The 23,449-nt window shown below is 35.6% G+C and overlaps 1 protein-coding gene across 1 annotated transcript in view; it reads left to right on the top strand.

Annotated features, from left to right (window-relative positions):
- The window catches only part of FBXL17 (F-box and leucine rich repeat protein 17), a 288,616-nt gene that overhangs the window by 253,598 nt on the left and 11,569 nt on the right, over positions 1-23,449 (top strand). Inside the window, exon 8 of the mRNA XM_027671152.1 lies at positions 20,070-20,212. Within this exon, the coding sequence (XP_027526953.1) occupies positions 20,070-20,212 (143 nt within the window). The remainder of the gene's footprint in view (positions 1-20,069; positions 20,213-23,449) is intronic.

Genomic DNA, 23,449 nt, shown 5'->3' with positions numbered 1-23,449 from the left:
GGCAGTGAAAGTATATTCTAGGGAGGGGAGCATCATATAACTACCTACTAAAAATGCAGGCAAGTGGTAAAGAATGTGAAACCTCTGCCCAGGTTGGAACTGGCAAACATTTCTTCTGGTTGTTATACAAGGAAATGGTACAGTTCCTAGTGACTCTGTGCAGCTATTTCCATGGCTTTAAAGTTGCAGCAACATTTTCTAGCACTGACAGATTATGCTTTGGAGGCCTGTTAAACTTTTAGCCACAGTGAACACTAAATATACCTCAGCAACAGGTTTATTGCTGTATGAGGTACTTGTTTCAGATGACTAGGTTGTATGTGTAGTACTGGTCTGAACTGGTGAGCAGTTCAGTTGATTTAGAATGAGTTATTATATGCATATAATTTCTGAAAATTTTCCCTGAATTCTTGCCATGTAGAATGTCTATTTTTTAAGAAATTGTTTAACGGTACTCACTAAAGACGTTTTAGCTGCATGACTGTATTTTCTAAAACTAAACAGCAGATCCATTAACATTAGGTTTAAATAACTGAAGTTTCTTCACTCCCAGTAGTGTTTGATATCTTTGAGGCATTCAGAGTAAAAATAACAGGTAACAGACCTAAATCTAGGTGTTTCTTCCACTGATGTCCAATTATTGGTTAACATAATAAAGTAACACTTTTTCTGCAGCTGAGGCACTCCGGTCTTTAAGGACTTCCAGTGTTGTCCTTTAGCCAGTGGGGGAGATGCTTACATTTTGGTTTATAACGGAATCCAAGTAATTAAAGTCAAGTTTGCATTTTTCATTGAGATGAAAGAAGAAGTTTCTTTCTAATTCGGGTGTATATTAAGGACAGAGATATGAAAGAGGGATGCCTACACAGCTAACAAGTTCTACTATGTAAAATTGATAATTTTAAGCAAGGGCAGTTAGTTTAGAAGAAGTGCCAAGACAATTGATTTTATAGCAGATGATACGTAATATTTGCTGATAAAGCATTCTGTATATGAAAATTTTTCAGTTGTTCTCTGCTTTGAAATAATGAAATAAAATTATGTTTGGTGAGGAAGCTCCAAATTTTTTTTCCAGCTGTGGTCTTCACTTGGTGAACTGGTGACATCATGTATTGAATTGAGGGTATATTAAAGCAATATGCCCTTCTTGTAGCTATATCTGAAACCTGTTGTAAAATTCTGGATAGAACAGAATATTGCTGCCTGCTGCTTCATTGGATTCTCTGCAAAACTTTTCAATATATAATCCAGATTATACTCTAATTTTTAGGTAGTTTTTAACTACATTCAAGATGTTGATTTTACTGTAAGATCTTGTATGAATTTGTTCCAGATAATTTCTCTTGGCATGTCCAGGCCTGTAAGTTAATTTTAGTTCAACAGCTAACTTGCAACACCCAGAATAGACAAAAATATTACAGTATCTCATTCTAAAAGACCAATGATTTCATTCAGTGTCACAGGATCCTGGACTTTAATCTCCCAATGAGTGTCTGTCTTTGTAAATGTAATGTTCACATTTTTATCTTACTATTAAATCTTTTAAAAGAAGGAACTGGATGTCTGTGGAAGGCATGGGGGCAAGGAGTGTTTCTTTTAAATTTTTAGAAATTTTGAACCAAGTGATAAAGCAATTGATTCTTTGGGTACGTTGTTAATCTTTTTAAGATGCCCATGCAGATTTGACTCGTATATTTACACATATGTGCATTTAATAAATGCCTACTTTTGTTTAAAATTAAGCATTTTTTATGCATATAATATTATGTATTTGCTGCTTTAAATGTGACAATATGCACTTTTCTTTTACATATACCTATATCAATGTATGTATTGATTCATACTAGTGGGGTTCAGCCTTCTTTGATTTGTGGATCTCTAAAAGTTTTGCAGTGGAAATATGGATGTTGTAGAATATGCGTAGGTTACTGTATGCCATATTTGAAGCCTTCAGAAGCATTGCAGATTCCTGCAGTGCACAAAAACTTTGAAAACCACTGCATTATACCAACAAAAAGTTAGTCTGTGTTCATTCTCTCTTAACCAAGTCATGCAGTCATAAATTGAGTGGTATTATAGAAATACGGATTAATTTGTTGCATTTGAAAAAACGAAGAAAACTTTGCATTATAAGCAATTTTTATCAGATTTACAGTGTAATTCTGTTAAAACTCTTAATCATCTTGCGTGTGCTATTTTCTATATGTTATGATGTCACTTATGGCTATTAGAAAGATAGAGGGAATTTGTACCTAGTGTAATTTAGATCTCTGTTTCTCATTTACCGAGTTTAAAATTGCAACCAAGATATAATTTGATACACAAGATATATACTTGAACATGATTGGATGAATTAAACAACAGCTGTTGCTTACTGTACTATTTACCAACCCTTACAGGGGCCATCTGTTTATGACATAGTTAGGACTTGTCTCCTTCTAATTCATCTAACGTTCTTAAAGCTTTTGGTGTAGTTTTTGCCAAGAAAATTAAATCTAGTTTGTTTTGTTTAGTTTTTTAGGTGGGAATAGCAGAAAAGGTTACTTTGACTTATATAGACATCCCAGAAAGGCAATATTTATTTAAAACAATTTAATTTGCATTAAATGAATTCCTAGACAAAAGGGGACCATGTCTTAGTGATGTACCTGTAATTACAGTTTAAGACTAAATTCCTGGCTTGCCATCTTAATGAAAGGTTTTCATTAAAGGAAATGAAAACCTTTAATTATATTAATGGCATGTGATAATGCCATTCCCTAATACAGAAATACACTCAATTTCCAAGAAAACAAGAAGATGGATAAGCTGGGGCTTCTTTTGCTGAACCTGTTACGTAAAAGTTAAATGTCTTATTCCTAGCTTGCACTAAAGTTTGGAAGACTGAAGAAGAGGTCTTGCAGTTTGGGGATTTCATTTTTTGGATTTTCAATCTTAGAGGCTTTGGGAGTGACTTTGGCATAAAGGTCATGAAAACTGGAAAACAGAAGAGTAGAGAAACTTTGATGTCTCCAAACCTCCAGCTAGCTTTATTCTTTTCTCTTTTTCTTACCTTCTCTGTCATAGATCTGCCATCCTTTCAATAGCAATAGGCCAATAACAAGGGAATAAAAAGTCCAGTCTCCTTACAGCATTTTGATGGCAAAATATATTACTGGGTAAATGAAGATTATCAGCCATAAGGGAGGTAGTATCTCCCACCACTAGTGAAAGTTACAGCTGCTGTACATGTATGCAACTTTTTCTGTACATTAATATTTTTTTTCTTTTTTCCCTGCCATGATAAGACTTACTTTAATTCAGTTTCCTGCATTTTTCACTTTGGCTGTGTTGCTGAGTGCAATGAAAGATGATTAGGGCTTCTGTTCAGATTACCTTTCTTAAAAGTACTCCACACACCTCTGAAATGTATGCAGTGCTAGCCTCCCAAAAACATCTTACTCATTTCCTCTCTGATTCTGCAACTTGACAAATCTGTGGATGTAATTTGTTTGCCAAAGTAAATTAAAGTGTAGGTCTATGAATAATTTCTAATTATCCTCATTTTAGTGCCACTTACACTGGAAATAAATCAGTAGTTAATAGTATAAGCTCATTCTTCTTTTGGGTTTGAGTCCCAGTTGAATTTTACTGTTCAGTTCATAGAGGAAGCATTTAGTGGTCATAATTACTTAATACAGTAGGAGCTGTGATGTTCTTTAGCATAACTGTGAGCAATAAAGGGGCTGAAAGAAGAAAATAAAGTAACAGAATTGACAGAAAATATTTTAAATGGCTGGGTTCAGAAGGCTAGAAGAAGAGTTATTACATGGGGACTGAACAGAAGATACTGTTATCTAGCAGTGTCCTGACTAATGTCCTAAAGGATTTTAGAGGGTAGGTTCTATGCAGCATGATAATTTTGAACAATCAAAAAGTTTAAATACAAGGGATGGAGGTTTACAGCAGTAAGCACAGGGTTCTGGTACAAGTACTGTTTTGGATGAAAAGAAGTCTAAACTTTTTTATTTTTTAAACAATTACTGTCAATATGATTGAAGACAAAGATAGTGAGGCAAAAAGCAATAACAACAAAATGTTGTGGAAGTCCATTTCAGGTTTGGGAATGTATTGTCTGCAATATAGTAGAACAAAAGACTTCCAGAATAAAAGCAACACTCACAGCTGAGGAAAAGAGAGATATTGATCTATTGCAAGGCTCAAAATTATTTTTTTACACTACAAAGGTGTGTTCACTGTTGAAAATTATCTGTAGCAGCACTATTGATGTTTCTGACTAATGTTCATGGAATCTTGTGGCTAGCAGGGAGAGGGGGAAAAAATACTTTCTTAACTCCTTGACAAAAGTTTCTTATTTTTCTCCTCTTCCTTTTGAATCAAAAAGGAACTGTTTCGTTGAGTTTAAGTCTCATCATACTGACCTTCTCTTTTTGTCTCATTCATGCCTAGTCTGTAGTTTTTGTGAACATACAATTCAAATAAATAGGAATTGTTTTGGAATTTCAGTAGCATAAAAATTAGATACAGGTTTGGAAATAACTTACCAACATATTTCCGACAAACAAATTACCTTTTTATGTGCATACTGTTGGATTTTTTTGCCCCACATTGTTCAGCCCTGTCACCTGTACACTAAGTCATTTGTAATGGATTGTAGAGCAGTATGGTCCCTGCAAAAGCTGTCAGAAGACAAGCCAGAGTGAATTTGTCTGTTGGGATCATGTATCTGGAAATTTCAGTTAGTTGCAGTTCAGATTTTGCTTTCACGGTCAGTGCTGTGTCTAACACTATAACTGCTTACCCTTCTGGATTACGAAACAGAAAATGAATCACCACATTCTTCCTCATAAAATTCTAAAATTCATGCTCAAAAGTATAAATAATATTGAAAGTAATTATTCTTCTGGCAGAAAGGAGCAAATGTGTTTCTTCAGCATCTATGACTGCTTAGACATCAAGAAAAGGCTTTGAAACTGCTGCAGATGTGCTACAGATAAATGCTTGCCACTCTGTAACAAGATTCCATGTATACCATATTCATTTGGATGGTATTTTGACTGGACCCTTTCCATGAGCTAAAATTTGCCTAATTTTTTAAGAATTTTACCTGGTAACAGAATAAGCTGCTTGAACATTCTCATAAAGGTTGTTTTTACAGATCATAAGGCACGATTTTAGACTCATTTATCTGTTGAAAGGAAGGAATTTTTCTGTGACAAAACGAAGGGTTTTCTGAAAGACTCAAGTGTCAATCAAATAGATTTTTCATAGTACCATTTTTAGACTGCAGGTTTGAAACTTTATCAGTGAGGTACCAAAACCTGAAACTTCCAGTGGTTGTCTGACTTAAAATGTGTTTCTCTGTGACTGTTGCTATCATCAGTAAGACAACTTTCTCTTAAGGTTACAAGCATGAGTTTATTAAGTTATATAGATGAACACATGCAGTGTCATTTAAAACTTTTGAACAATTATGAGTAATGTCATACCCACAATTTATCAGGGACCTTTTTCTTCCTTGCATGCCTTATCACAGATAATACTCATAAACATTGCCTTTCATTTATGGCAAACGTATTTAATATGATTTTTAGACCTGCATAAAGAAAATTCAATACTTTGTGTATCAAAAATTGTTATTGCTATGACAGCACAAACTGTAATGAGAAGAAACAGCTGACATGCAAATGGACTTTGTTATTGAACCATGTAGCTTCCAATAAACAGCTTTGGTTGACCTTATACTTGGACTACTGGTTATATCCCAGTTTGCAAATAAAGAGTGTCTTCTTCAATATTAAGGGATCTGCTTTTTGGAAAAATTACTACCTGATACAAAATTGGAGGAATTTTTATCTTCTAAATGAGTGTTGTCTATGTGCTTGCCAGTTCTTTATCTAGCCAATTAAAAAAAAAAAAGTTTTCTCCATCATAATTTCTTCATTATTTCAGCTTTTAGTTTCTTTTGAACAAGGTGTCCTGAGTGAAGTTATTAGGTAAGCTATTGCATTCTTACATAATCATATAAAAGGGAAAAACTTCCATGTTTATATTAAGGAGCCAAAAGGAAAATTAATGCCCACGAAGCAACTTAGATAAGTTGTTACTTTAGCATGGCTGTGCATTTTTATTCCATTGGAACTGTATTTATATCTGGCATTTTATTAATGTGTAGTACTAATAATTAGGCATGCTCTAATTGGCATACGGCCTTCAGTATTTTCTGATCCAGTTAGATAGAAATTCCAGATTTTTTCTACTGTGCTAAACTGCTTTGCTGTAAGAAAATGGCCTTTATTTTTAAATGAATGGATCAGATGCCTGAATCTGGAATACACTGGAGAAATGCTTCATAAAACAAGTATTTTTCAAACCCTTAGGAACTAGAATTTTCTGTTTGCATTTCATCATGCTAATTATTGTTTAAAGAGTTCCTTACATGAATACACTCAGCTAATTTTATGAAGTTTCATTCTGTTCATTATACAGGACAGCTAATTAATGCTAGAAATGTTATTATTCTAAGAAGGCTTGTGTAACCATTCAGTTACGAAAACCTTGCAGATGCACTGTAGGTGTCAATATTTGACACTTTTAGAAATTACAGATCAATTCTTTTTTTTTTTCCCATCAAAACTCATCTCTAGGTGTCGTACAAGAATATGCACAACTTACTTCAGATATTTAACAGGGAGGATCTACAAAACAAGTTCCCTGAAAGTAGTTCCTTCATTATTTTTCAAGCTAGCTTGTGATGATTCACAGTATGGAACCTTTTTAAATTATCTTCATTTCTCCCTGTCAGCTGTATTCACTCTCAGCATCCAGTTGTATTGATTTATATGAACAACCTCAGTTTCATTAGTCATCACGAAATTAATGGCAAGTTACATCACTTTTCTCTGACTGGGTTTTCCAGAGTAGAACAATATAACTGCATTGGAACGTATTAAATGTTATGTTAACAGACACAAAATCCCATGTTAAAGTTAATTTATGTTGAGCTGTGGAGTGATACATGCTGACAAAACCAGAAAAATGCAAAATTGAGGCTGACAGTCTGTCCTTCCCTGATTGTATAGATTTGTTGCAGCACATGCTGTATGTAGCTTCATGCTGTGATGTGAGACCTGAGCAACAATTGGCACAATAGGAAACAGTCAGTGCTGTCTGTCAGTCACTGCATCAAATCTTATTGTTCTCTTTGGATATATTTTAGATCTTTAAAGATACTTTCAGTAACATACTTTAACTCAGCAATTTTTAAAAAAGCATTATATCTATTCCAGGGTTCAGCAAAGTAAAATAAATACACACAGATTATGTATAAAAACATGTATTTGTGTCTTATTTTATTTTTAAAAGTCTCATAGGGTTACATCTTGACAGTGGCTTAAACTATACTTTGCAAATACATATGTGATTCTGTTCCGTATTACTGCGCATCTGGAAGGGTAATCTGGACCTTGAATAAATTGCATGAGCCCTCTTCCCACCTTCTTCCATGGATGTCCAGCCTTCTTGGCCTGTGAAGATTCATTTCTCCTTGACAAAATACAGTGCTTGCACATCTGCTGATCACTGCAAAGCCTTTAACAGCAAATATTATTCCCAGAGCTGTCTTAAACACTCATCTACAAATGTACTCAGGCGTAATTAGATAAGAAGTCTGCACAAGCTGAAGGTTGTAAAATAAATGCTATCACTGCCTGTATTCGTATCATCCTTGCTGTATCCTAGCTTCATACCCTCTTCTGTTTAACGTGGTTTTCTCCCATATACAGTGGAAATAGAAACAACATAGTTATCACTATACTGGCACTATGTGTGTTACTCTTAAAGTAATTACATTGGCTGATAACTGTCTTCAAAAAATGTTGCTGGGGGTCAGATTCTGTTTGGGAAGAGCTACATTGTCCAATAACTGTATCTGTCCAAGGGCTTTTGAATCACAGAGTTGTTTAGGTTGGAAAAAGCCTTTAAGGTTGAGTCCAGCCATCACCCCAGTACTGCCAAGTCCACCACTAATCCACGTCCCTCAGTGTCACATCTACGTGTCTTTCAAATACCTGCAGGGACGGTGACTCCACTGCTTCCCTGGACAGCCTGTTCCTGTGCTTGACAACACTTCTGGTGAAGAAATTTTTCCTCATATCCAATCTAAACCTCCCCTGGCTCAGCTTGAGGCCATTTTCTCTCCTCCTGTCACTGGTTGCCTGGGAGAAGAGATTGACCCCCACCTGGCTCACGCCAATTTCCTCTTAGATAGTTGCAGAGAGTGATAAGGTCACCCCCAAGCCTCCTTTACTCCAGGTTAAACACCCCCAGCTCCTTCATACACTCCTCATCAGACTTGTGCTCCAGACGCTTCCCCAGCTCCGTTGCCCTTCTCTGGATACGCTCCAGCCCCTCAATGTGTTTCTTGTAGTGAGAGGCCCAAAACTGAACACAGGATTAGAGGTGCCGTGTCACCAGCTCTACGTCTTTAGAGAAACTTTCTAAATATAGTAACCATATTAATGTTAGTTACATAGATAAAAATTTGTCGATGGAAGAGGGCATAACTAGTGTATGAAGACATTAAAAACAAAATTATCTGAAAAGTGAGAAACAGTTGAAGGAGCAGTGATGGTGCACATGGATTATTTTTTCTAAATGCTGTTTTTTCAGACTCCTTTTTTAATGCTGTGGAAATGTCATAGTAGTGTATCAGTCACATCACTGGGTAATGTGTATTATTGCTGCTATTTTTCAGACTGCTTTTCTAATTTAAGCCTAAGTGTTTCTTCAACATATTATAGACTAATTTTGACTTTTCTACCACCATCTGAAACTGAATAATTTCTTCTTTCTCTTTCTGGACTTCTTGAATCTCCACTCTTTGAAACAGTGGCTTTCAAACTGCATTCCTCAAGAATGCAGGAAGTAGCTGTAGGACTACTGTTAAACACACAAGTCTTTTGCAGGCAGATTTGACCATCAGGATGTGTAGTGCTTTATTGGATATATTGAAGCTTTGCATTGGTTTGTTTGCTCACATTTTTAGCAGCTCACTGCACAGCCAAATTATTACAGATGTGCAGATGGGTACATCGCAGGCATAGTACAATGTTTGGTACCAACTTTTTGGCGGTTTTTGTTTGTTTGTTTTTGTGTTTTCATTTTAGTTTTTTTGTCAGTGGGGTTTTCTTGGAGATTGGTTGGTTCGTTTATTTGTTGGGGTTTGGGGGGTTTTTTTGTTGAGTTTTTTGGCTTGTGGGGTTGGGTTTTTTTAGGGAAAAATGGAAAAAATAGTTATAGGGGAAACAATGTGTCAGAAAATGATACTCTAGGGCTGTAAAAAGTTTTCATAAAGATGTTAATATTCTTTTATCCTATATCTGTGTATTAATGTGGGCTGTACAGATATGTCTGTGTATATATGTGTAGGAATCTTTTCTTATTTCACTTTTTTTAATTTCGTTCTCTTATCTCTGCTTCTCTTATTTCAGAATATGTTATATTTCATATGATCACTCACTTCCTTTTCTGCCCAGCCCTTTCACACATAGCTGCCCTTTTATAACATAACCCATAGTATCTGGAAGTGTACAGAATTTTTTTCATTCTGTTCAGTGCTGTTCTGTCCCAAGCCCATGCTCTGAGTTCCCAGGCATACAAGTTTACACAATAATTCTAGCCCTATTGCATGAATCTCAGTTTTCCAGTCTTCATATACCATATTGTAAGAAGACTGAGTAAGAAGGGTGAATATGAACTGGCTGAGTTAGAAAAATAAGTACCCAGTTCTTATGAATAATAACCTGTACTCCTAAAGTAGAGAACAGTACATACTGTGTCAATATCTTAGAGGGGCATTGGGTGTGTTTCTGGGAGTTGAAAAGTACTGCCAAACATATGTTTGTTGAAGTGCATGAACAGCCTGTCTTGTGTAACACCTCATGCTGTGTGGTATATTTAGTTTTATTGCCTGTTACTTTTTGTGTGTTCTGGTGAACAGTCAAATATCTACCCTCCAGCTGAGTACTGAACAGTTATACACCAGGAGTCATACAATGAAATTCAAAACTTTCAGTAACCATTTTCTTCCAGTTTTATATTGTGTATATGAAATTCTATTTTTATAAGCAGTTTTTATCTTCTAATAAGTATCTATTTGGCTCCTTTTTCTCAATTTGATTCAATTTTATGTATTAAAAAAATTATCTATTGTACTGTGCTAAGCTTATCAAAACTTAGGAGTTGTTACACTGAATCATGATTTAAGTAGTCATTTTTCTACCATCAAACAGTGTGAAATTCTTTAGTGCATGACAGAAGTAACATGCTGTCATGCATTTATTAGATGCTCAATCTCCTTTTTGATGTGTAGTCTTTCAAATTGATAAATTTAGGACTCCTTTCTGAAAGGGCAAAATGCATAATTCTGTTGTTCTCCAGCTTAGGACCTGTGTCTTCTCTCATTGGCAGAACATTTTCCCTCTTTGACAGAATGAGTATAAACCTCTGTCACAGATGTCATCCTTTGTCTCAGCAAGTATTTGCAGACCATCTAACAGTGTTTTCAAAGTCAGTATTTATTAATCAGAAGAATACCGTAGCTTCCTTAGGAGATTCCTTAGGAGAGAAAGACAAAGCTGAATGTACAAAAGGGTGTGTTCTCACATGATTTAGGATTACTTTCTGTCATTCTCCAAAGAGACGTGCTCTAATCTCGCCTGATCCCACAATTGAACAGGCTCAACTGTTAAATTCCCTCTCTGGGAAAGCATCTTCTGTCTCTGCCTCCCTCTCTTACAATCCCATGGGACTAAGAGCTAGCTAAAATTTTGCTTTTTTGACAATCAGCATCTCAATATCCTGATTTTTATTTCTTCCATGAAATTTGCCTTACCAAAGTCAACTCATTCACCAGAGTAGACACTTAATAAGTGTTTGTAATATTTTTAATTATAATCATATATAATACATATGTACAATTATATACCTATTATTATCTAATAGCCTAAAATTGTTTATTAATAAATATATATTTAATAAGTGATACAAAGTGAGTTTTTTAGCTTCTACCAGTTTCCAGTTTATCTTCTCGAGCTGTCCCAGCAAAACATTAAGTGATCTTTAAATGTGGTCTGTATGTGATATTCTGCGTTCTGTGACTGTCTCAGACTTACAACTCCTCAAGTGCTCTAAGGTGCAGCTTTTCAAAGTATTCACAGATGTTTGGAAGCAGTCCATACGCCAGTTATCTAAACAATGCCAGATTAAAAAAAAAAAAAATTTTCTCTCCTACCTCTCTAGGTTGATGTGTTGCATGTACCTTAAATCGTTCAGAGTTACAGCCTTTTTTTTTTTTAAATGCTGCCTAGATCTGGGTTTTCAGTGTTGTCACTAGTAACTGTCCCATGCTCAAACCCCATTATCTGTTTTGAAAAGATAATATTTAAATTTCCTTATATACCTCTTGTTCCTGTTGAGAGTGGTTCAGATAATTTTTGGTGTCTTTGTTAGCCTGACCAAAAAAAAAAGTGTTTCTCTTTGTGGACTGGAAGAGAGAGCAGTCGTCTTGAAGAGTCTATAGCACTTCTTCTCAATATTCTCCTGATGTAAAAAAATAAATATTATTTACATATCCCTTGTCCACAGAGTCAGTTATCTTATCACAGAAAGGCAATCAGGTTGACAGGGCTTGGTTTGCATGTGGTACACCAGAGCTGTCTGTTCCCAGTCATCTCTGTGTCCTTCAGATGTGCCTTCCAGGAAAACTGGCTCCATGATTTTCTTGAGGATTGAAGTCAGGCTTACTGTCTTCTATTTGTAATCAGACTACGTCTGTGACAATGGTGAAAATTACTTCAGTGCAAAATAACTGAAAGAAAACGAGTTATATTTTAGTATTCCCAGGAAGATGAAAATTGGGCTGTTTTTTAACAGCTTGGTCCACAGGGGCTATTTTTTCTTAAGACCATGGAGTTAAAACCAGGAGCTACTACCACTTTTGCAATCCATCTCTGAAGTGGTTATTTTTTAATATTTTTATGAGAGGTCTGCAGTCAGGACAGAAGCAAATATGCTTCATGCCTTTCAGTTTGCAATACTAACATCTTTCTTGCATCCTTATTTTGAGGATTTGGTGGGGTTGCTTTGTTTTAGTTTGGTTTTTGCTGTTATGTGCATTGAGTAAAAGATGCTGAAATGGCTAAAAAGTCACAGAGCTTGTATTCTGCATTAATATATTTTATTTAGACTACAGATGTATTTATGATTAATTCATTGTTGTCGTTGTTGATGTTTTTACTTAAGAGACCTGTATAGAATACAACAAATGATTTTCTATGACTGACCATAGCTTAGCTTTGTTCTTAGTGTGGTGGACTTTTGGGGAAACAGATATTTAACACTTGTTATGTTAAAGATAGTTTTGAAAGATCATTTTCTTCTGCTTTTTCAATTTCATTTCTAGTTTAGGACAGAGTTTTGCTTACATTGTAGGACAAGAAGTTTTTTAATAATCTTTGTACAAATGTTTATGGTTTGTTTATGGTTTTAATCTGCCCAAATATGCAAGATAAAGAAGTAAAGCAAGCACTAAAATTAATTTTACTTGGAAAATAATAGCCCTCTGATTGCCACGTGTTTCATGGAGTTTGAACTGTAGGATAAAAGTTGGTTTAGCAATTGCCCTTTCTTCTTTGTATCAGTTAATAAAGTTGGCATTGAATACAACACTGAATACTGTACAACTTAATGCTAACCATATACCACAACCAGACAATAGCTGAATAACTATGTGCCAATTACTTTTATGACTCTTACAGAAAAAATAAAATGTTGACCTGTGTTAAATATATTTTATATGAAAATATAAAATAAAATACTTTTGCTACATAAAAACTGTCTGCCATCTTTCCTCTCACAGGAGGTCTTTTCAGTCCTTAGGATTTTTCTTGCTTTCAGGGATTTTCCTTAACCTTCTTTAGGTAACCAGTACTTTAAATAATGGGATTTTATTTTCAAAGTGGAAACCAGAAATACATTGCTTTAAAATGTATGTGTTACCACTTTCAAACAGATTTTTTTAGTAAAACTTACAGTAGTATCACTAATTGAGTGCTTTGCCACCATACCTGCCAATTAAGGTTAAAATATTAATCCAGAGAGACAGGATTTAACCATATTTCCTAAACTCTGGGAGAAAACAGGTTTACTCAAGGGGTACAGTCTGTCTCCTTTTTTTTTGAGGCATTAGCTTAGGTTGGTTTCCCATTGTGGTCATGCCACTCTATCTTTGTGCATTTTATTGCAGTCCCATACTTCATTCTCAAGAAATGTTACCCATAGCCACATATGCACAAAGCTATAACAATAAAATTGGAGACCTCAAGCAGCCTGAGGCAGGTGAAGATAACAGAGAAAAAAGTGAAACACACCAAGTATATTAAAATGCAAGCTTGCCATCCTGAGAGATGACAAAGCATTCCAGTGGGAAAATTTTTCAGGCTGGCCAACTTCTTTTCTAAACTTCTTTAGGATTTACAAAAGCTGAAGTATTTACCTATTTTACATGCCTTTCTGGTTTTTGTGTTCTGTGAGCACTTGCTATAAATATTAAAATACCAATTGTGTAAAATATTTAAAAAAAAACCACTGGCCAATATCTCCTTTGCATCACTTCTGTACCATAGGGAAAGGACTTAATTGTTTCCCTGTATGTTTGCTACATGGATGTATGTGCCATATGGGAAACTAGTTAGGGAATAAAGATTGACAACTCATTATGAGAACAGTGAAGTTCAGGGTTATGTCCTCTGTTTACGTATGTACCTTTATTTCAAGGGAACTGCAGTTAAAACTAGGAATGTATTTAAGTGCATGATTATAAATGGGATTGGCGGAGTTCCCTTGCTTTGCTATTTCCTGGTGGCACTGAAATGTGGCTGTTATGAGAGGTTGTGATTGTAGAAGAAAATAAAACAGACCCGTCATACTGCCTGTCAGCTGGATGTGCAAAAGCCTGAGCAGAATTAGAGTTTTCACTAGGAAACCAGCACAAACTAGAGTTTTGAACTGATGTACCCGTGGTAGCCTTTATTTGGTGCCAGATGAACTACAGTGCTTGATGTGTGATTTTTATCAATATATGATGAACAAACATTTATTTAGTCATCAAAATACCCTTCTAAATTTGTAACAGGAGTAGATGAATTGTATAAAAAGTTGTACCATGCAGTGAGTCTTTCATTTAAGGCAGAAGCAATGTGAATTGTGAGCTATGATTCCTCTGCTGGGTGAGCAAAGCAGCAGAGAACTCAAGCAGTGATTTCTTCAACTGCTGTCTGAAGTTACAGCAGCAAAACACCTTTTGACACATGGAAATGGGATTAGGCATGTTCTGTCTCCCTGCATGTAACAGATTAGCTAAACTGCAAGACCTCATGTAATTTGCATGGCAGATAACAATCATCCTCATCAGTGCAGCGGGTTTAAACATGTACTATCTGTTAGTATCATGTTTAGTATCAGGTGGGCAAAGTTATCAAGCTTTTTATTATAGTCTCAAGGTTTGCTCTGAAGAATAAAGTTCTGTTGCCCTAACTGGGGGGGAAAAAATGCTGAAGTCCCTGAAAGGTTTTCTGAAAATAAGTTTTTATAGGTATGCTTTTGTAAACAAGAGCCTTTTCTGTGTATAAGCAGTAGTTAATCTGTTGCATACTGTAGAAGGTGTTATTAACATATATAAGTTAAAGATTCCAGTTGTAGATGCAATAATATATTAAAATTAGTCAGCAGTATGTTGTCTATGTTCAGGTGTATTTTACAATTGTCAAGTGTTTTGGTCTAATTGTTTGCTAATTTTTAAGTTATTTTCTGAAAATCACTGGAATTGGAATATCAAACTAATTTGGCTGACTGGTAAAACTTAAGTGCACTCAAAGTTTTATAATTTACCTGCATGATTTTCATCTTTCCATTTTGTTTGTAATTCAATAGAGTAACATAAATAAAAGCTAGAAAAGACTCATTAAATTGCCCTTTTTGGTCTGTCTTGTACACATTTTCTTTGTAGCTTCTTTAGAGCTTTGTCCACTCATATTTTAAATAACTCAGGCAAATGAGAGTAAAGCACCATCAACGGCAGAAGAATATGTCAAGGTCCACTAAGCTGAACTGTTACACCATTTACCTAAACCTAAATATATGATTTTCTTTGCTAATTTTATTTCTATTACACCTGCTTATTGCAATTTTAACTCTCATAAACTTCCTAAAGTTTTTTTTATAAATTAGTGTCTCCAGGAGCCAAGGTGGCTATCAAAGTCACCTTAGTAGCTTTTGGCTATATAATAAATAAAAAGATAATATATTATGTTTATATAGAATATTTTATATTTTATACTATATATAAAATATTAATATATTTTTATTAATTATAATTATGTAATATATAATATATAAAAATAAAAATATAATGGACATTTCTGTAAGAAGACTATTTCATGGTAATACTTGGTTGACTGATTGATTTTTGCTCTGTGTAAAACCCTTAGAGAGGTTGGAAATTTTAAATTCTGATTCTTGCCTATTTAATTTGTTTTGACATTAATGAAAAAAGAACTTAATAAATAAATGCAAAAATGTTTTTTACATGAATACATATATATGTGTAATGCCCTGGTGTAAGTGTGATACCAGTCATAATTAATTTTTAAAAACATTTCTATCTAGTCCCCACTGAAGGCTGACCAAATGCAGTGCCTTGTACATTTGCAATATGTTAGGTGATAATAGAAAAAAACCCAGGAACACAGTTAAGCCTCACCGAGGTTTATTTTCAGTTAAATTCAAATAGGATTTATCAATTAAGGAAGTGCTCTGTGGTGTAGTAGGTGCATGTCAATAAAAGTATTTTTGATTGAACATAATTCTACTTAATGCACCAAATTTCCAAACAATTTTATTTGGTAATATTATTCAAAACCTAGGGTAATTGTTTCCAGATATAAAAATAACTTCGAATTAAATTAGGAGTGGGCCAAATATCAGTTGTTTGTAAGTTAATTTTTCTATTGTAGCAACCTTAAACTTGGGAATGGTCATGACTAAATTATAAATGTTATATTACTCATTTTGTTAAGACATACTCATGTGATATCTGTTTCTGATTTTTTTTTTTTGTATATATACAAAATCAAGGGGGAAGGCCACATACTGCTGTCTGTAGTTTCCCAAAACCATTTTACAAAGTAAATAGAGCAGTTTTGTTGGAGGGAGGGCTCAGTGCCTGACTAGGTCAGGTGCAGAAGTAGTTTAACCACGACAACACTCACATTGCAGCCATTGGCTTTGCAGGTTACATACAGTTGAACAGAGACCTTTCCTCTGACTAAGACAGTCATTTCTGTCTGTAGGAGCAGATGCATTTAGCTGTGTCAGTTTAACTTTATCGGTTTAAAAGAAAATGAGTTTAAATTAGTATTTGCTTTTAGTGGTAGCAAATCATGGACGAAATTCATCTTGTTTTCCCAGCCACTCCAGCTAGTCATCTAAAAGATGCCACCTTTGCCTACAAACCTGGTCCTTTCACCTTCTCAGCTACAACAAAGTCCCATTACAACTAGAAAACATTTTTGCTTGATACAGCTCAAGGCTGTAGGGGTGATTTTCCAATTTCAGTTGGAGACATTACACTTTATCTTCTACAGTGTAGGGGCTGTACATTAGTTGATTTCCATTCCACCAACCTAGCACTGGAAAAAGAAATATCTTACTTTTGCCAAAATAAATGGGAGTATAAAAAGGAGAGAAAAGAATTGGATGTCTTGTTAAATATTCACAGAAAAGAGAGGTTCATATGTCAAAGACAATAACTTTACACTACATGGGGGATTTTTGTGTATCCTCCTCTACTTACTTGCAATGTATTGTGTTCTTCTGTTTGGTCACTCACCATGTTTTGAAGTTCAGTTGTCATTAGTGTTGAAAAGCACTTTTGATGGTTCTTTACTGCTGATTTGCTACAAGTTCTTTAGTCACAGAACCCAGACTTAGATGGTAATGGGTTTACTGCATGTATCCTTGTTAAATTACTACCAGACTTTCCAAGAATAGCAGTGTATTCTGATTTTTGTGGTCAAATGCAAAGAGGAAGAAAAGCTGTTGAGCAATGCAAACATTTTCTTAGCTGAAACCTGTGGCTTAAAGTATTCTGCTCATACAACAGAAGTGTGTGTACTCAAGACTTCTAAAAGAACTACAAGGATGAAATAGCAAAGCTCCTTGCTGCACTGTGTAATCTGTCACTTAAACCTGCCTGACTACCACAGGATTGCTTGGCAGAGATATCTCAAAAAAAATGCTTTAGGGAAGATCAGAAAAGTATGAACCAGTAAAGCTGGTGTCTGCATAAGGCAAGTTAATAATAATATAGAATGCGATTAGTGAACATGTGAATAAATATGACATATCCAGGAAGAGCTGACACAGCTCTTGTGGAGTGAGGTGGTGCTTCGTGATCGTATCAGAATGCTTTGAAGTCAGGAAGGAGTAAAGAAGACATGGTTGATGCAGTCTGTTGGGATTTCCAGAAACCGTTTCCCACAAGGGAAGGTGGTTTCTGAAAGAGATGATGTCTGAACTGCAGGATTCCTTGCCACAGGGTGTTATGGAGCCTAAAAGACTTTGGGGGTTATAAGACTGATTAGGTGAACTTACCAAAGTACAGAGCCATAAAATAAACTCAGTTCAGAAAATTCCTGGCCATACTTTTTTTCATGTGAGGAAAGTGTTCTGGGAAGGTATTGTTACATTTTCACCTGTTCTTATGGCCTTTCTTTATTTCCCTCTGCTGAATGCTGATAGAAACTGAATAGTGTGTCTTTTCACTAGCACGGAGTGTTTTTGTGAGGGTGCAGTTGCGCACATAGAAATTGTCAGAAAATATGGTCATTGGTGTTTTAAAGTGGCACACCCTCTGTGATTGATAGATGAATTGTTTTAATATATGACTACAGTATAACATTGTACACTCTTGTCAAAATATTTGTTTTTCAAGAAAGGTGTCTGCTAACTGGGGACAGATTTTGTTGCTTTGATCTGATGATCTTTAATGGCACTTCATAGAAATATTCTCTGTTGATTTTCTTCTCTTTATCAGTTTTACATGAAGCATTAAAAATAACAAAATATGGTTGTAACTTTAAAAACACTAGCAAAAGTATTCAAATGCAAATAGTATTTGACATCGTGTTTAACTGGCATTATCTAATGTAATGGAAGGTTTTCAGTATTTCCCTATTTCAGGTCTATAACATTTTGTGTGGGGGTACAATAATTATAATTTCTATAGCTTTTCCTAATGCAAAATATATGCAGAAAGTTTCTGACTCTCTGTAATTTTTATGATAGCGATATACTAAGAGGTGTCTGTAAAAAGAGTATAAAAGGTTTTCCTATACATATATTTACATTTTTGCAAACTTAGGACTTGTTTTCTAGAGATGTACTGGGAAGAGAACAGGGAATTGTTATTGCCCTACAAAAATCAATGAAACCATAGTGAAACTACAGATATGATTGTATCATAGGTTCAGTGCATCAGTTACAAAATCCAGTTATACTGCCCTTTTTGGTGAACTGCTGCAAGAAAGAAATTATGCACTACTGCACCTTCAACAGTTACTGAGAATGTATTTGGCCTCTTTTGGCTGATTTTGTTTGCTAATTGAGTCCACCTAAATATTTATAAATAACCAAATTACCCTTACTGCTGTCTATCATCACTACAGTCCTTTGCAGAAACACTGGAAAGTCAGATGGGTTCTTTTTTTCTGTTTCTAAATCTTAGTTATATGCTGATTAGCCAAGACTGACATCTTGTATATCAAGAGCTACCAGCTCTTCATAACTCCTCTTTTTTTTTTTCCCTGACATTTGGGAATGTAGCAGGAATAGCAGCCCGCAGCTGCTGAAAAATCATCTATTTAAACATATATGCATTATTTGGGTTAAGTCACTCATTCATCTTCCTTTTCAGCAACTGCATTATAACTAGAACTAAAAACTGTGAACATCCTCCCCCTTGACTACATGCAGGTGACTGACTTCTACACCAGAAACCTTGGCCTTTTTTCCTAAGCTGAGATTTTAGCTGCTAAAAGATGTTACTCATTGCTGTTACTAAATCCCATCTTGACTTTCTGGGCCCATATTTCCTGAAAAGTATTCTAGTCCGTGGTGACCAGGGTGCTCATGATTTGTATCCTGTGTGTCATTGTCATGTCGTGACAAAACTTTCCCAGCCTGTTCATATCCCTCATGGTTTCTCCTACCTACCTTTTTTCAACCCATTCAGAAGTTCCAGATTCTCTTTCCTTTCCTTTTCTAAAGGTTCAGGTTTTTCTTTTAATTCCTCGTGACCCTTTTAACTCTTATTGATTTTTTTGTTGGAAAAGTGTTTGTGAAGAAAACATGAAAGTGAGACATACCATTGTTCTTACATCATCAATATGAAAAATGCAATTTTATAATATTATTATAAAATGTATGACAAAAGATTACTTCAGAGTTTTCTAAACCCACCTTTTTTTTATTTACTCAGAAAATGTCCTGTTACTCTCAGTGCTGTTTTTGTAATATTATTTTACTGGGCAGAAAACCAGTATTAATTGTATAAAATCAGTTATTTTCTCTGAAAACTGAGGTAGAATTGATTTTATGCTATATTTATTTCAATTACATTAATTGATCCCTGATACTTCTGGAAAAAAGTAATTAAAAGAATTTGTATAGAATATATTTGGTAATTGATCTATTTATCTTGATTCATAGATAGAAAAATAGATAGAAAAATTCATAGATAGAAAAAACAGTAATACCTGTTTATCTATGTTTGTATGTGTTTGCACTTGTGTATGTTCCTAACTTGAAGAGAATTCTGAAATATAGGTCCTTTACAAGGTACATGAAAAACTGCTTTTCAGAATTTATTTTCCACATTATTCAGTGCGTACAGGAAACTGCTCTTACCATCTCTACCAGCTGTATATTTCAATCCTTTAATATCTTTACAGCTCTGATAGCCATTGGGCGGTACAGCATGACAATAGAGACAGTGGATGTTGGATGGTGCAAGGAGATCACGGACCGTGGAGCCACTCAGATTGCACAGCGCAGCAAGTCTCTCAGATATTTAGGACTCATGAGGTGTGATCAGGTAAGAGGCATTTGCATGAGCTGGTTCCTCTTTCTGAGTGTGTGTGAGAGTGTTCATGTGTGTGAGTAAGTGAGGGAGGCAGGGAGGTTTGGTTTTATGTACGAACTGGTTTGGTATTTACTACTCTAGTAACTCTTTTCAGTGTATTCTGTTCACATATTTAGCCAAGAGAACAGAACTAAAGGGAGCATTATAAATTTTTCTGACACAGATTTTCAAAATACACCCACAGGCTACACCCACAGCCTGAGGTGCTCACAAAGGTTTCTGTAAAATCTGCCCTCTGACGGTTTTGAATATTTTTGTCTAAAAGTGATTAGTATGTCGTGTTATTATTACAACAGAGTACTTTGTTTTTTAAAAAGGAAGGGGAGGGGAACCTTTAACATTACTTCCAGAGTGATTTAGAGATTTTCTGTCATATGTCTGTGCTCTTGCTCGTGTGTAATGGTTTTGAAAACAGAACAACAAAGATTTGCATAAAACCATAATGCTAAACAGAGGAAAAAATACTGAGTTTATTATAAACAGCTTTCCTACATGGAATATATTAAGAATGTCTGTAAGTTTTAGCACTTTATCATTAGAAGAAAAGAGGACAAGGCAGTCCAGCTCCACCTCACCTTGTATATAGCCTTCGGGAAGCAGGTCCCTGTTTACAGAAGAGAGATCAAGAGGTCCTCATTGGAGGTCCAGAGTCTCTGGTCATAAGTCTTCAAATACACCTGCAGGGATTTATTCTTTTCCAGCCATCATCAATGAAATGTCCAGCTTGTGATGCCCATCGTAGGCATGTCTCTCAGGCTTGTGGATTTCTGATTGGATACAGCCTATGGAAAAGCAGGTTTCAATCTAAGAAACTTGATGCTCAACACCATTACCTTGCATCCCTCACATTGCATTACAGAAGACAATGACAGAACCCAGTATCTCAAATAGCAAGGAATAATAATGTCCAGGTCACTTGTAGAGTTAGAAACAGCATTTTGCAAAGCCAGCCTTAGGCAGTTTCCAGTTTGAGAGAAGGTTGAGCACTTTGGAAGAATTGCTCTGTCTATCAAAGCTGAGTCCACTTAATCTCCTAAACATTAGTGTTTTATAAGAACCAATAGACAAAAGGAGTATGTGAGTCTCTTTGATAGATTGTGCTAAGATTATGTTCTCAGAAAATGTTCAAAGGATAACTTGACCTTGGGAATTAGATCTGACCCCGAATCACCAAATCACTTCTACACTTATATTTGTTTTGTGAATTTAGCTAATGTTGAACAGTCGACAAGGATCTAACAAGTGCAATAATTTTATCCTGTCTTCAGCTGCTATAGAAAATCAATGATCTTGATGCTGAGAACAACTTTACTACTTCATAAGCTAACCTATATGTACTACAGTCTGTATTCCTCTAATTGGTGGTTAATGCTTTTCTAGTTCTTTAGAGGGGAGTATACACCATCTTTTGTGTTATGAAAGGCAACTGCTGAAAGGAAAACAAAATTTTTTTAGAAAGCTTCAAGGAAGATAGAAAAGTAATGTTGACTGTGTGCATGCAGGTGTGTGTGTGTGCATTAGCAATTATTTAAAGTATAGCAGTTAGAACATGTTAAGAAATGAGTAAATACTGTTACAGCAAACACTGTGGTAGTGGGACTACCACTGGGAATTATTTTCTTGCTTGCAATGGCTTGATGGGAAGAATAGCTCCACAGACAGAATGAAATAAGTATCCTTGACTTAAGGGTTTTTTGGCAGCTGGAAGATGCCAACTCCCTTTTTCCACTGCAAACGAACAGAGAAATTACTGAACAAAATGATGTCCTCAACTGTCTCTCCCCAGAATCATGCAGAACTAATTTTTTCCAGTGGCTGCTCTATTAAATTAAAAATGTCAGTGCCCAGCACATCATTAAAGAGAATTCTTGGGTGGTGCAGAAGGGTTTATTTACATGCCCCATTGACTGAAATTCTTGTCTTTGTACTGTTGTCAGCTTGCAGCATAGAGAGGGTTAGAAGATTTGTCCCTTCCTTTTCTAAGGTACTGACTGTTATGCTAGTACCAGGTAGCTTTTATGCCTTTCTAGGAATTCCCAGGCATTGGAGGGGAAGTACTTAAACAGTTACGTAAGGAACATATGTAAGTAGACTTCAAATGGGTACCACTAAAATACTCTTTATGAGCCAGGCTCTTTGGAATTTCTTTGATACCCACTTGACATAAATTAGAGGCATCAAGGGTCCTCCCAAGAAAGATCAAGAGAGGCTGCAAGCCTGGGTAAAGGCAGGCTCTGTTTTATGCCATTGATTATCCGAGTGCCTCCAGGCAATGTGTTTCAGTAGATGCAGAACATTATTGATCCACACCATGAAAATAATCAAATTATTCATTTTTCATTAAACTGCTATTGCCATGACCTTTCTTTTTATCATTTTTCCTGCCACCTAACATGCACATCACAGGAGCAATATGATCTTTGCCTTAAAATAGATGACATTGTGTTGAGAAATCTCATAAAAAAAAGCTGACCTTAGCATGAGGTCATCATAATGGGGGCACATATTTCAGTTGGAAGTGTATCAGATAGGATATGTCTGAGATGCTATGATTGAGACCTCCAAAGGTATTAAAGCGTTCAGAAAATAGACCCTAAACATTTTTAAGTGCATATATTTTGGGCAATGAAATTCCCCTGTTGCCTGCATACCAACATCAACACGTACTGAAAAGCAGCTAGGACCCTTCTTCTCCCTTTTGATCTCTCTCACTGTACAGGGTATCAACTCTGTGCAAATATGTGTGCATGGGTCTGCGCAGGTGCTTGGGACTGCACAAGTCATGTGTATCATAAAAAGAAAATGTTGTCATTTTGAGTCTTCATTTCTTTTGAAAGCAGTAAGAGATAAAATCAGTAGTTATTTAAGGCCTAAGGAGGAAGGACATTTTAAAGGTTAATAATTGGAAAAGGCATAAAAGACACCATATTTCTATTTTGCATTCTGGGGTTACTGCCTGTGTTTGTGCCCTGCTCTGCTCCCAGTGGCAGTGAGCCAGGATTCATTCCTTCATGTCGCCTCTTCCCAGTGCTCTGGCGGCACACGGAAACCACAAGCTCCTCAGTTTCTCTGCAGAGTGTTGTGCTTTTGGGGCTACAGTCCGAGGTTGTATTTTAGGACTTGATGTGGGTATTTGGAAACACATAATGGCTTTGTGTACAATTTGTCTGATTTTCCTGATTTGTCACT

This window comes from Neopelma chrysocephalum, unplaced genomic scaffold (assembly GCF_003984885.1).
Source record: "Neopelma chrysocephalum unplaced genomic scaffold, ASM398488v2 Primary Assembly neopelma1_97034, whole genome shotgun sequence".
In the NCBI taxonomy this organism is placed as follows: Eukaryota; Metazoa; Chordata; class Aves; order Passeriformes; family Pipridae; genus Neopelma; species Neopelma chrysocephalum.
This window is presented reverse-complemented; position numbering and strand designations above follow the sequence as displayed.